The sequence below is a fragment of the Macrotis lagotis genome, chromosome 5, assembly GCF_037893015.1.
Source record: "Macrotis lagotis isolate mMagLag1 chromosome 5, bilby.v1.9.chrom.fasta, whole genome shotgun sequence".
NCBI classification, from domain to species: Eukaryota; Metazoa; Chordata; class Mammalia; order Peramelemorphia; family Peramelidae; genus Macrotis; species Macrotis lagotis.
This window is the reverse complement of record NC_133662.1, coordinates 67,736,124-67,751,756: the sequence shown is the minus strand read 5'-3', so window position 1 is coordinate 67,751,756 and position 15,633 is coordinate 67,736,124. Positions and strand designations below refer to the sequence as shown.

Below are 15,633 nucleotides of genomic sequence, written 5' to 3'. Positions count from 1 at the left end.
AATACAGTGCAATACATACATACATATAAAGCATATAACACATTAGTATGTGGTATATTTATTTATATGCACACATTACATTGATATCAATATCATATAGTTAAACTTATAGTACAAGAACAATGAACAATTGTATTTTATATGAAATTCAAGATAAAAATTAGAATAGATGGCTCTTGACATCTCTCCTAGGACCACTATTCTATGGTTCTATGATTAAGATTTAGATATACAAGTAAAATATAACATTCCACTTTATAGATATTGACTAATATTTAAATGTTTGAAAATCTTCACATTAATTTACATTAAATATTTATTTGACAATTATCTGCATGATTTAAAGTGAAAAGAAATTCCACTTAGAAAAGAAAGATGCATATGAGCTAAGAAGTCTCCACTTAAAGGAGTTTGTCAAATCACTTTAATTCCCTGAGATTCATTGCTCTTAATAGTAAAATAATATAAAGAACAATTTTCATAACTACAATTTGGGAATAATGTTGAGATAAAGTAGTAATATGAAACTTAACAATAATTTTCAAACACTTATTTAGTGTTAAAATGTGCCAGGTACTGTTTTAAACTCTTGAAAAACTAAAAAGCATTATAGAAATATAAAGTATCAATTTAATTTTCCGCACTTATGTGAGTATATGTACATTGGAAAGTTTTATTTCTTAGTATATCCCTGACCTCAAAATCTAGATTTCTAAACTAATGTTCTATCCATCTGATGTTAGATATATGTGAAAATATGTTATAGTCAATAAATATGAAAGAAAGAAATAATTTGTTAAAAAAAAAGTATAGAATCATGGAAAATTCTTTTTCATTAATTCCTCTGAGTATTGGTTATAAACTTCCTAAAAGAACTCTTTATGTCCTTATTCCTCAGGCTATAGATGATAGGGTTCAGGGTTGGGGGCATTACTGTATAGAATGTAGACAATAATAGATCAAGAATTGAGTCAGATTCCAAAGGTGGCTTTAAGTAAGCCATGGCCCCAGTGATAATAAAAACTAGAAAAACAATAAGGTGGGGAAAACAAGTGGAAAACACCTTTGATCTACCTTCTGTTGCTGGAATCTTCAGTACAGTTGAAAATATGTGACCATAAGAGATAATAACAAAAATACAACAGAAAATCCCTAAGCCCAACCCAATAGCTATACTCACATAAATTGCAATGAAGTTTTCAGAGCAGGAGATCCTTAGTAAAGAAGGGACATCACAGAAAAATTGATGAATTTCATGAGAACTACAGAAAGGCAAAGTCAATGTACTAGCTGAGTACATGGTTCCAATCATACCTCCACTGAACCAGGAAGCAACTGCCATCCTTATACAAGACTCCTTAATCATGATGGTTTCATAGTGCAGAGGCTGACAGATGGCTACATAGCGGTCATAAGACATCACTGTAAGGAGTGAAATCTCAGATCCTGCAAATAAAAGCACTAAAAACAACTGCAGCACACATCCCAAATAAGAGATAGAGGAACTGTGGCTGAGGGAGTTTACAATGGTTTTGGGGACAGTGACAGAAATAAGACAGAGATCTAAAAAGGACAGGTTCTTCAGGAAGAAGTACATGGGTGTATGGAGATGTCCATCAACAGAGATGAGGGTGAAGATGAGTAAGTTTCCTATCAAAGCCATCAGGTAGATCAATAAGAAAAGCATGGCATATAAGACTTGGAGCTCCCAAGTATTGGAAAATCTCCTGAGTAAGAATCCTGTCTCTATGGTGTGGTACTATGCCCATATTTTGAGAGGAGGTTTTTTTTTTTTAACTTTCTGTAGAGAAAGCAGAAACAGGTCTCAAATGATAAGTTCACACAATGATCTGGGTATCAGGAGACCAGAACTCTATTTCTGACTTTTCCAATTTTTACCTTAAGCAATTCAGTCTCCATTAGTCAAACTCAGTTTTATTATATGTAAAATTAGGACAATGGAGAAGATGATTTTAAGGATTTTTACAATTCACAAAATTTATGTAAAAATATTTAACAGGATTCTGAACTAGAAAAGGAAATTGTCAAAATAATCTTTTGCTATATTTATTATTTTATGGAATATATGGCATATGCCTAAGAGATGACCCTATGCAAATACAGTTTGAGTTATATTTTCCAATCAATAGATAAAGTTATCTTGCTGCTTAGCATATTTAAGTGATTCCCCCCCACCCTGTTTTGAGTGTCAGAACCAGAAGCAGAGAAAGCCTGATTTCAAGGCCAGTTCATTGGATCATCCAGCCTTCATATCAAATTGGGGCAAATCTTAACTTAACACAAAAGTTTGTCTATCTTTCCAAATTTGAGACTTATATGAATGGAATTTCTTTAGAAGTTTTTCATACTTCTAATGTTGCATAATGATAAAATATTTAACCCAAGACTGGAATTACCATGCAAAGACCAGAATTGTCTTGCTATGGTAGATACAGAGGGCATAGATCAGAACTTTACAGAAACCATTTGATTTACTTCTTATTCTTTATAGCTGACAATCCTGTTTTTATTGTAGACTGAAATTTTTGCCATGACAATCAACTATCAAATAGAAAAGCAGCTTCTTAAACATTCGCACTAGAGGTGGGTCTGTTCTATCATATATTATTTTCGGATGTGGGAGGGGGTACAGTAACTGTCTCAGGTAAACAATTTACTTTTTCCTGCATTGAAATGTACATAAAAGCATAAAGAACTACTGTGAAATTATGTTTATGGTACTTTTATATTTTAATATATACTATCATTTGTTGACCTCATCAACTCTTATAAATTTAATTTTCATTCCTTTTTGTACATTATCCAGTCTTATAAAACATTATCTTCTTTGGTTTATGTTATATTCCAATTAGTATTTCTTCTATTCCTCACCCACAAAACTCTATCTCCCAAATGTTTAAATGTATATCTTATGGCTCTTCAATAAACCTCGAGTTCTCTCTCTGTTCCTTTCTCCTCTGGAGATCCCTTTTTCCTTTAAGACCTAGTCTGTGACCTTTTCTACGTGAAACTACTTCTCAGTTCCCTAAATGCCAGTATCACACCTCCCTCTCCTGGATAATCTGCTTTTATTATCTGTTTATCAATATTGATGAAATTATAAGCATTGAGATTGGATAAGTATTTTGTCTCTTCTCTGTGTACACACACACACACACACACACACACACACACACACACACACACACAAAATAAAGCTACATATACCTATAAATGTATGTATGTAATTAACATTCTATGTAAATAACATATTAGATATATGAATTAAAAGAGCTTGAATATTATCTCCTTCAAATATACATATTGTCCTCCATATTTATCATTTCATCAAAATTATGGAGGTAAATTTTTATATGATACAAGTATATTTTGATATTAGAAAGCAGAATTTCATACCTTACAATTAGTTAAATTCTTCAAGCCATTGGTAGACAGTGAAATTAAATTCTCTCTTGTGAGTAGTAAGTTTATTTTGAAGTGAGGTAATTTTTCACAAATGATGGAGAAAATTCATATATCCATATGTGACCTGAAGATGTAAAAAAGAATTATACTTTCCTTTCCTTCAGTTCCTAGGCCAAATATTACCTGAAACATAAGGAGACTTATGAAAGTTGTACCGTGTGAAAGATTCAAATATTCTTTGCCATAGGAATCACTTCATCATTTGGATTCTGGTATTTAAATTTTCTATAAATGATTGTATATATATTAGGGTTCATTATCACTGAAATTCTTATCATACAATTGCATCATCGTCTCTTGAAGAATTCTCTGATGAGAAAAGGATCTGGAGTCTTGTTAAATACTTGTAGAGTGATTTAGCCAGATTTTCCCCAAGCTCCAGAATCACTCAGACCCAAGAACTCTCAGAAGGCTTATTGGCACTGATACATTGGGGATGTCACTAGAGGACTTGCCGTGCTAATAAGAGAAATACCCTAGTATCCATCTTTTGCCAATTTTTCTAGGTTTTAACTGAGAAAAAGTGACATTATATTGAGAACTGCCATAATTAAATACAAGCATAAATACAAATGATAATGAAATATCAAGAAGTATATTTCTTTGTAAAAATTTTGAAAAGATTGTATAAAGCTGTTATTGATTGTACCCATCAAATTTCACTCTTGTAATCAACCATTTGTTCATAGAAAGTATATTTTAATTTTAATATATAAATACAGTGGTTGGCCATTATTTTTGCTGACTATTGAAGCATTTAAATAATTGAAATCATTATCCATATAGTTCCTGTGTCCTTTATTTCCATCTATACATATCTCTGAATTTTCTTTACTTGTTACTTTTTCTGGTAGTATATTATAGTACATATTTATCTTCTTTAACCTTTAAATACTGCAATTTCTTCACTTTTTCAGTTTTGTCAGGAAGTTTTTTGTTATCACTTACTATGTGCTAAGTTCTGTGATGGGTGGTTGAACTTTAAATACAAAGTTGAAATGGTACCTGGTTTTAAAAAATGAGGATTCTATATGGGTCCCTATACAAAGAATCTTAACACACAGACACACACACACACACACACACACACACACACACACACACACACACAGTAAGAGAGGGAGAGAGAGAGAGAGAGAGAGAGAGAGAGAGAGAGAGAGAGAGAGAGAGAGCCCCAAAATAAAAAGGAGATAATTTGGGAAACAGAGCCAGTATCTAGGGTAATTCATAAAAGACATTGAGGATCAGTAGCAATTTTAGTTTGACTAGAATAGTAACTAGGGATTCTTAGAAGCAGAAAAAAGAACGAATTAAATTTAGATTTTGACGCCGTCTCTGGAAAGGCATGAAAGGGACTTCTGGCCATGATGGCAGAGAGAAGAGAGGCACAGTTCTAAAATCTCCTGATCTTCTGCTATATATGATAGGAAACAAACCTCCTAACAGAAATCCAATCAACAAAACTCAGAAAGAAAAGCCAGGTGAAAGAACATCTACCTCAGGATTTGTCTTCTGCAGTCATGGGTGAAAGCAGATTCTGCTGGGACCATGGGACCAGGGAGAGCCTGGGAGCAATTACCTGCAAATTAGCCTGAGTAGCAGTGGGGCTGGAGCCCAGGAGCCTGAGGGCACTAGAACTGAACAGGCTTGATCAATGGTGGGGCTAGAGCCTGGTCGACCATGGGGGCTTGGGTTTCTTATGGTCATTCCTGGTATGGGTATCAATATCATATTGGTGTCATAAAAGAAATTTGTCAGAACTCCATCTTCTATTTTAAATAGTTTTTGTAGAATTGAAATTGTTTCTTAAATGTTTGGTTGTATTCACCTATATATTCATCTGGAGTTGTAGTCTTTTTCTTAGGGAGTTTATGGATGATTTCTTTACTTCTTTTTCTAAAGTGGGATTATTTAAGTGTTTTATTTCATCTTCTATTAATCTGGATAGTTTGTATTTTTGTAAATATTCATCCTTTTCACTCAGGTCATCAGTTTTGAATTATACCTTTAATTTCTTCAAAATTGGTAGTGAGTTCAGCCTTTTAAGTTTTGATTCTAGTAATTTGTTTTCTTATTTCATTTTGCTTATCAGATTCAGCAAAAGTTAATCTATTTTTTTTTTCATAAAACCAACTCCTAGTTTTATTGATTTGGTCAATGGATTTCTTGCAATCAATTTTATTAATCTCTCTCTTGATTTTCAGATTTCCAATTTGGTATTTAATTTGGGATCTTTAATTTGTTCTTTTTGTAGGTTTTTATGTTTCCATAATCATTTTATTGATCTCCTCTTTATCCATTGTATTCATTTAAGTATTTAGAGACATAAAATTTCCCCCTAAAAACTGCTTTGATTGCTTCCTGTAAAATGTGTTATGATTTCTAATTGTTATCATTTTCTTGAATGAAATGTTTGATCATTTTTATGATTTATTGTTTTATCCACTCAGTTTTTAAAGTTATGTTATTTAGTTTCCAATAAATTTTTGATTTATTTTTCCATCCTTTCATTACATACAATTTTTACTGCATCACTATATGAAAAGCATACATTTATTGTTTCTGCCTTTCAGTATTTGATGAAAGGTTTTATGCCCTGGTACAAGGTCAATTTTGGTGTAAGTGTCATGTAATGTAGAGAAAATTGTATATTCATTCTAACCTCAATTAGTTTTCTCTAGATTTTCTAAAATTTTATTTACTTTTTTATTTTCCTTCATGTTTATTTTTGTGGTTAGATTTATCTAGTTCTGTGTGACAGAGATTGAAATCCCCTATTATTGTAGTTTTACTGTCTATTCAATTTCTCTAGGAATTTGGATACTCTAGCAATAGATATAGATATATGATTAATAATGATATAATAATGATATTCTTTGACTATGGTGCCTTCAAAGAAGATGTAGTTACCTTCCTTCACCCTTTTAATGAGATCTATTTTTGCTTTTCATTTGTCTAGATCAGGATAGCTACTCCTGATTTTTTTTTACTTTTTTTACAGCACAATATATTTTAGTTCAGGCTTTTACCTCTACCACGTTTGTATTTCTCTGCTTCAAATATGTTTCTTGTAAACACGTATTTTAAGATTCTGGTATTTAATCCAATCTGCTATTTACTCCCACTTAATGGCAGAATTCATTCCATTCCCATTTAGATTTAAGATGACTAATTTTTTATGCTGTCCATGATATCTTTCCTTTCTTGTACTTTCTCTTCCTTTCCTCTTATTCCTTCTCTCAAAAGTTTTACTCTTTCCTCTTTAACTTTTCTTCTACAATTTTAATTTTAATTTATCTTCACTTATACTTTCACTTTTCCTTTTACCAATTCTAACCCTACCCACTCCATCACTCCACACAATCCTGCAGAGTAGAATAGATGTTAAACCCAAAATGTATCTTCCTTATCTGGGCCAGATTGAAAGGTTTATTCATTATTCATACCCTCCCTTCTTTCCCTCTACCACAATAGGTCTTTTTGCATCTTTCCCAGCTGTTATTTATCCACTAATGCCCTGCCTTCTCCTTGACATGCTTTTCTTGTTTCCATACATATGTGAATTGATTGCTTTCTTGCTTGATAAGCTCAAACTTTTATCACTCAAAGTTTGGTTGATTGATTACTTGATTAATTGATAAATAGCATTGCCTCATAGTCACTAAGTACCCTTATGCCTTATTAGAAATGTGTTTCTTAAGAGTCAAGAATCACATCAAAATATGATCACTTTATACCTTTCCACCCTTTTATGTACCCTCCATGGACACAGTCCTCATGAGCCAAAGCATCATGTAAAGTCAAGTCATTTAATCTACCATTTGTACTCTCCCCACCTAAGCATACTCTCTCCCACTCTCCCTGGCTTTAGTTCCCCAACCATTGTACTTAAATTGATAAGATCACTTCCTAATCTCTTTATGTCCAGCCCTTTTAAATAGGTTTCCAGGGTTGATGGTATTGCAAATCTATAAGGATCCAATAATGTAAAGTTACTTCTAATTTATTTAGGTACAGAGACTCTAAGTACTCCAAGAACTGGGACATTCTGATGACTTCTCTTAAGAACTTTACAAGTGATTTTAAGCTACATGAGACACAGGCATAGAAAAATACTGCCCTGCATAGGATGCCTTCATCAGAGAAAGTTGTGCACAACCTGTGGTTTAGCATTTTGAGCTCATATTTTTCTGATCAGCCGCAATTGTAAACCCAGTAATTTGTCTTAAATATAGTGATGCCATTTTGGTCTTCTTCAATAGAAGAACAAGAAACCCTATACTCTAAGTACAAACTCTTCAACTATATTTGACCCTTTAATTATCTTAAGCGAAATAAAATTCTCAAGAATAACAAATGTTATCTTCCTTTGTAGCGTGGTAAAAAATTAAATATTCTTCACTAACATCTTTTTTTTGCCCCCACTTTCTATTTACTTTTTTATACATCTCTGAGTCTTGTATTTGAAGATTGAATTCAGAGTTCAGTTTTGACCTTTTAATCAGGAGATTTTTGTAAATCCTCAATTTCTTTGAACATCTATCTTTCCCCCCTCACATAATGTGCTGAATTTTGCAGGGTGGTAAATTCTTGGTTGTAATCCAAGGTCCTTTTTCCTCTAAAATACCATATTCCAGGTCCTCTAATCCTTCAATGTTGAAATTGATAAGGCCTATGCAATTCTGATTGTGCTTCTTTGTATTTAAAATGTTTCTTTTTGACAACTCACTATACTTTCTCCTTTATTTTAGAATTATGGAATTTGACTCAGATAGTTCTTGGAGTTTTTGTCCTTGCTTCTCATTCTGGAAGAGTTCTGTGTATTCTTATTTTTTAAATATTTAAATTTTTTTTTTGTTTTTTGTAAGGCAATGGAGTTAAGTGATTTGCCCAAGGTCACACAGCTAGATAATTATTAAGTGTCTGAGTTCGGATTTGAACTCAGGTCCTCCTGATTCCAGGGCTATTCTATTCACTGCAACAGCTAGCTTCTGCTCTGTATATTCTTTCAGTGGTAACTTTGTCATCTTGATTTAGATGATTTGGACAGTTTTCCCTGATAATCTCCTGAATTATATTTTCCATGCTTTTTTTTAATCTAGACTTTCTGAAAGACCAATAACTTGTAAATTATCTTTCCTAGATCTATTTTTCACATGGATTACTTTTCTTAATATCTTAATAGGTAGTTATGTTTTCTTCAATTTTATCAGTCTTTTGACTTCGTTTGAAGTCTTTCTGTCTCATAGATTCATTGGTTTTTATCTGTCCAATTCTAATTTTTAGATTTTATTTTCTTTAGTTAGCTTTTGTGTTTCCTTTTTCCAGTTGTTTACTTTTTGCTAAGTTGAATTCCCTTTCCAGTTGATCTATTTGAGTTTTAGATGAGCTGAATTGCTTATCCAATTGGTTGATTTTAGATTCTTGAAGAGACACATTCTTTTTCCAGTTGGTTGTTTTTTATTTTTATAGGAATTAATATCTTTATTCATTTATTCAAAATTTTCTTGCATGGCTCTCATTTCTTTTTTCTATTTCCCTTCTTCCTTTCTTCTATGTTTTTTAAATTCTTTTAAACTATCCTCTATGAAGTTTTGGATTTGAGCCCAATTTATAGACTACTTTGAGATTTCCTTTTTCATTGATTTCCTCTTCTGAGGCATTCTTATTATCTCTATTTTCAAAGTTGCTTTCCATTATTAGCTCTCTTTTAGCTTGTTTGTTTGTTTCATTTTGCTCATTTTGATTATTTAAGTTCTGATCTTTGGTTGTAGGAAGTAGAGAACCAAGGTATTTGTGCTGTGGTTGGGGCTTGATCCCTGACTTATCACCCATCAATATGTTTCCTATGCAGCCCAGGCATTGCCTATACATATGTTTGTTTCCTCCTTTTTGTTCAGGCTCTTCCCATGGAGTGGCTTGTTCCCAACCCAGTCCTGCCTTTGTCCCTGTGTTCCCAGGGTTCACACTTTGTTTGAGGTTAGCATCCGCCTTGCTGGTTTACTATCTAACTGTGAAGATCTGTGCTGTTGTCTAGGAAATGGGACCTAGACTGCACTGTGGCTAAAAGCCTCTCAACTGTCTTTTCCACTCTCCTACCTAGCTGGATTTTACTTCATTCCCCCCGCCCCCAAAGAGAGAGACCTTGCTGAAGATCCTCCACAATGTCTACAATTTGTCTTTTTTGCTGGGATCTTTAGTTTTACTGTCTGTTTAGAAGCTTCATTTAATTTTTGAAGGAAAAAGCTCTGGGAGTATGAAAGCTTCACCCTCTTATCTTGGCTCTGCCCTAGAAGTCTAAAGCAACTGTTTTCAACTGTTCAGTGATCAAAGTCAATCCTGAGAGGTGTGTTGAGGATAATGCCATCCATATCCAGAGGGAAAATAAAAATCTGTAATCAGAATGCAGAATATTTTATATTCACTGTTTAAATTTTTTTCTTTCTTTCTCATTTTATTTCCTCCCTTAGTCCTAATTCACCTTTCACAGGATGACTGCTTTGGAAGTATGTAAAATTGGGTTGCACATGGACAACTTGCCAAATTATTTGCTATCATGGTGAGGGAGGAGGGAAGGGAAGTTTTATAAATATATGGAACTCCAAAGTTTGCAAAAGGATGAATGCTGGAAACCATCTTTGTCAAAAATTGCAAAATAAGTAAATAAATGAATTCATGAATTAATTAATGGAAGGATAAATAAATTAAAATAAAAAGGCATGGAGACAAAGAAAGAATGTCAAAGTATGAAAGAATAAGAGTTAGAGTTTGATTATGGAAAAACTGCAAAAAATTCTAACATGAAAGGCAGACATTGTTCGCTTTGGGGGAAAATAATTTATTTCATTAAGTAATAAATTTTTGCCTTTTAAAAATGCAGTTTTCCTGGCATCTGATTCCATCTCAGAAGGTCAGTCCTTAAAAATATTTTAAGAAGAATTAATAAATAAGATAGTCAAACTCATCAACTCAGCAGAAAATCTGAAATTCTGTTCGATATTCCAATACTATGGAGCCAAAAAAGTGGAAATTTTTCTATCTTCAACATCATTTTCTTGCTGAGATGACAAATTAATTTTTGAAATATGTATTTCTCTGATTTCTAATGATACTGGACTTATAAAATGTTTGCATATCCTTTGACTATTTCTCAATTGGTGAATGCCTTTTTTTATAAATTTGACTAACTTCTCTCTATATATTTTAGAAATGAGTCCTTTGTCAGAAACACTAGTAATAAAAAATGTTTCCCAGTTTGCTACATTCCTTTTGATCTTGGTTGTAGTGGTTTCGTTAGTATAAAGACTTTTTTAAAATTTAATGTAATCAAAATTATTCAGGTTTTTTATTATGTTACTTATCTCTTCTTTGTTCATACACTGCTCCCCTTTCCATAGATTTGACAGGTAAACTATCCCTTATTCTCTTAATTTGCTTAAAATATTGTCTTTTTGTCTAAATCCTGAACCCATTTTGATTTTATCTTGGTATAGGATGTGAGATGTTGGTCTATTCCTAGTTTCTGCCATATTATTTTCTGAACTAATTTTAGATAAAACTTGGACTTACAAGAAATAAGGAAGAGTGAAATGAGTAGAACCAGTAGAACATTGGAAACAGTAAGAGCAGTAATGTTCAACAAACAACTATGAATAATCATGCTATTCTGAATATTGTAAATATTTAAATCAATTACAAAGGACCTTGGAGGAAGATTCTACCAATATCCAGAGAAACAATTGATAAATAGAAGTCTGCATAATATGATTTTACATATATTTATATATTAGTGCCAAGTGACATTTTTCTCTGATGAGGGTGATGAAGGAGGAAGGGAGATAGTTCAAAAATTAAAATGTAGCAAAACTTTAAATTAAAAAAATGAATGACCTTTAATATTCATGCAAAATACTGAGGTTCTGATACTCTATTTCAAACTTGGAAGAAAATTAAAGGAAAGGAAAGCACCAATTTGAAAATAATGTATTTGAACTGCAGAGTAATATAAGCTTGCTTGGTAAAATAAAAATATTGTAAAAAATATAGTAACATAACTTGAAAACAGATGAAATATCACTTACCAGAGAACTTGAAAAAATTTTGTTCGCTTAACTATAAAATGATGACAACAGTTTTCCTTACTACTCTTTAGTTTATTGCTCTAATTAAATATAAGAATACAAGACAATTATGAAAAAATATCAGAAATTGTAGACATGCTAAATGCTTATAGTTACTACTTTAATTAAATACACTTTCAAAATCATGTTTATTAGCACTATCTAGGCTATCAGCAAGTCAGCATATTAAAACTGTTGAACTTGACATGGAAGCACAGTAAAATAACTCATAACTGAGTACATAAAATACAAAATCATATCTACACAAACAAGCATGTATTTTTGAATAAACACCTAGTTATAAAATATATTATAGTCTACTACTTATTGTAGATTATCTGATATGTATATTTATAAATTTGTATATGAATAAGAATACATATATATGTATATATCTTTTTATATATGTTTGTATATGCAGGTATAATAAATCTAGAGTTGAGTTAGAGTCCAAGGTGTATTTTGATAAGGCATCACCCCATTTGAAATAAAAACTGTAAGAACAAGGAGAAGACCTATGGGGCAGAGTCATGAGGATTTCTGGGGTGGAGTCAAAATAGTGGTGCTAAATTAGCATGCCCCCAGGGCTTTTCCTGACACAACTGAAAATTAAGTTTCTACACAGATCTTAGAGCTAAAGATCCCACCAAACAAAAGAACACAGGAAGTTCTCACCTCAGTATATCATGGAAACTCTTCAGTAAAGGTCTGGGTAAAAAGGGGAAGTATAGCCCAAAATAGGTGGAAGAGCAGAAAAGTAAGAAGGAAGCTCTTAGTCACAGTGTAGCCCAAGTCCCAGCTCAGCTAGATAGCAGACCAGGTCACAGCTCAGCTAAAAAGAAGGCCAGCAGAGAGGGTCTCAACCCCAGACATAATTTGAGCCTTGGGATCTCTGAGGAAACTCAGTGCCATTTTGAGAACTAACCATTGCATAGGCTTTGCCTGTACATTAAGGAGGAAAAAAATCTTTACATAATCAATACCTAGGTTTCATAGGCACCACTTCGGCAGGAGATAAAGCAGAGATCATATTCTGACTCAAGCACCAAAAGCTTGGGACTATACTCCCTGAACCTCAGCAATAGAGAACAACTATCAAAAAAAAGCAAAAAGAGTGCCAACTATAGAAAGCTACTATTGAGATAGGGATTATAAAAATGACATATCAGAAAAAGAAAGCAATGACAAATTGCTTACATGGATCATCTCAAAGAAAGCTGTTTATTAGCCTCATATTCAAAATCACATGGAAGAGCTTAGAAAGGATTTTTAAAACCAAAGTAGAGTGAAAGAAGAAAAAATGAAAAAAGAAATTAGAACCATGAAAGAGAATTATGAGAAATTGACTGAAAAAATCAACCCCTTTAAAACCCAAAATAACTGATTAGAAAAAGAATGTAACTCATTTAAATTAACCAACTGGAAAAGGAAACACAAATCCTGACAAAATAAAACCATAAAAATTGATTTGGATAATAGAAAGTAATGACTGTGAGATGCCATGACTTCATCAAACAAAACATAGATTGAAAAAAGAAGAAATTTCAATTACCTCCAAGAAAAAAAAAACAGACTGCAAAACTGATGCAGAAGAGATATGTTATACATTATTGTCTACTCAAAAACCTAGATGAAAAAGAGAATCTGGAAATTATCTTTCAAGAAAATATAGGGGTGGCTAGGTGGCACCTGGAGTCAGGAGTACCTGGGTTCAAATATGGTCTCAGACACTTAATAATTACCTAGTCATGTGGCCTTGGGCAAGCCACTTAACCCCATTTGCCTTGCAAAAAAAAAACAAACCTAAAAAAAAGAAATATTATGGAAACCTGCCCTAATATCCTAGAAGAAGACAAAATAATCCTTGAAAGAATCCACAGAGTATCTCCAGAAACAGACCCCAGAATAAAATTTCCAAGAAACATTGCAGTCAAATTCCATAATTCTCACAAAGGAAGAAAATACTGTAATCAGTAAAAAAGAAGCAATTTAAGTACCAAGGAAGCACAATCCAAATTACTTCAACAGTTTCAACATATGATATTCTAGTGGGCAAAGAATCTTGGATTACCACCAAGAATTAATTACCCTGAAAAATTCAACATATTCCTTTTGGAGAAAAAAGATGAATTTTCAATGAAGCTGAGAACTTCCAAAATTTTCTGATTAAAAAGTTCAAAACTGAAGAGAAAGCTCAGTCTTCATAAATAAACCTTAAGAGATGCTTAAAAAGGTAAAGAGAAAGGGGAAAGATGCTATTCAAGAAAATTAAACTGCACATACTTGCATTGGCAGATAATACTTTCATTTCTTGAGACTTATATTTCTCTTAGGATGATTAAAAGAAACATACCAAGAATAAGGGTATGGATATAGAATGACCACAAAGGTATTAATCCTTTAGGCAATATCTTAGCTGATGTTGATTGAAAATATATGAAGTTATTATACTTAGAAGCCATGAGTACAGATGAGTCACAAAGTGATGCTGATTATAAGGATTTTATTTTCCATTTAGATAGACAAGGAGAGCATTTGGAAGGTCTATACATAATTAAATCATGAAAAATCTTTTTTGTGACTTTTTAGATTTTTATTTTTTATTTTTAATTCCTTTTTGCTTTTCTTACATTTTTAAAAATTTTATTGTTTTTTTGAATTTTACAATTTCCCTCCAATCCTGCTTCCCTCGCCATCCCCCCATAAAAGGCAGTCTGATAGTCTTTACATTGTTTCCCTGCTATATATTGATCAAAATTGAATATGTTGAGAGAGAAATTATATCCTTAAGGAAATAATAACATATAAGTTATAGCAAAATTGTATAATGAGATAATATTTTAATTAAAGGTGATAGTCTTTGTTCTTTCTTTAAGTTTCACAATTCTTTGGATACAAAGGGTATTCTCCATCACAGATACGCTAAAATTGTCCCTGATTGCTGCACTGATGAAATGAGCAAGAAGATTGATCATCAACCCCATGTTGCTTTTATGGAGTACAATATTCTTTTGGTCCTGCTAATCTTGTTCAGTATCAGTCCTTCCAGGATTCTCTGAATTCCCATCCCTCCTGGTTTTTAATAGAATAATATTGTTCTAAAACATACATATACCACAATTTATTCAGCTATTTCACAATTGGTAGACATTAGTTCAATTTCCAATTCCTTGCCACCACAAATAGGGCTGCTTTGAACATTTTTGTACAAGTGATAGTTTTACTCTTTTTCATGATCTCTTCAGGGTATAGACCCAGTAGTGGTGTTGCTAGATCAAAGGGTATGCACATTTTTATTGCCCTTTGAGCATAGTTCCAAATTGCTCTCCAAAAATTTTGGATGGGTTCATAGCTCCACCACCAATTCATTAGTGTCCCAGATTACCCACATCCCATTCAATATTGATCATTGTCTTTTATGGTTATATTGGCAATTCTGAGAGGGGAGAGGTAGTACTTATGAAATGCTTTAATTTCCATTTCTCTAATCAGTAATGATTTAGAGGAATTTTTCATATGTATAGGGGTTACAATTATTAGGGGCGGCTCTGGACTGGGGCCCTCTGAGAGGAACGTTGAGACGCCCAGAGGTCAGAACCTGCCTTCGGGTACTGGGATGGCCTCGGTATGGGCTGGCTCCACCCTCAGGGGGAACTCAGGAGGAGCAAGACCACCTACTAGGAGGAGTTAGGTCTGGGGATAAAAGTGATAGTACAGAAAGGCTCGGGGGGATTCTTAGTAACATCAATAAAGAAGTGAACCTCTCCTCGGGTGCTCTGCCTGGTTTGTTCTCCCCTCCCCCACCCCGGGTGGGGAGCCAGAGACATCTGAAGACCCTGGATTAGGGTAAGTAGAGGGCGGTGGCTGGAGGGTCAGACAGACCCCTCCTGCAACAGTTGGCGCCCAACATGGGGCCGTTAAAATTTGACCGCCTGTCCCCCTTGAGCAGGCTCAAGAGGGACTGCCAGGCAGCCTCAGGTACTAGGGTACCTGGGATGATGGGACAGGGTAGAAGCTTACCCTTAAT

The 15,633-nt window shown here is 33.3% G+C and overlaps 1 protein-coding gene across 1 annotated transcript in view; it reads right to left on the bottom strand.

Annotated features, from left to right (window-relative positions):
* Positions 1-835: 835 nt before the first annotated feature.
* LOC141489299 (olfactory receptor 14A2-like) overlaps positions 836-15,633 on the bottom strand; it is a 15,226-nt gene continuing 428 nt past the window's right edge. Inside the window, exon 2 of the mRNA XM_074190017.1 lies at positions 836-1,759. Within this exon, the coding sequence (XP_074046118.1) occupies positions 836-1,759 (924 nt within the window). The remainder of the gene's footprint in view (positions 1,760-15,633) is intronic.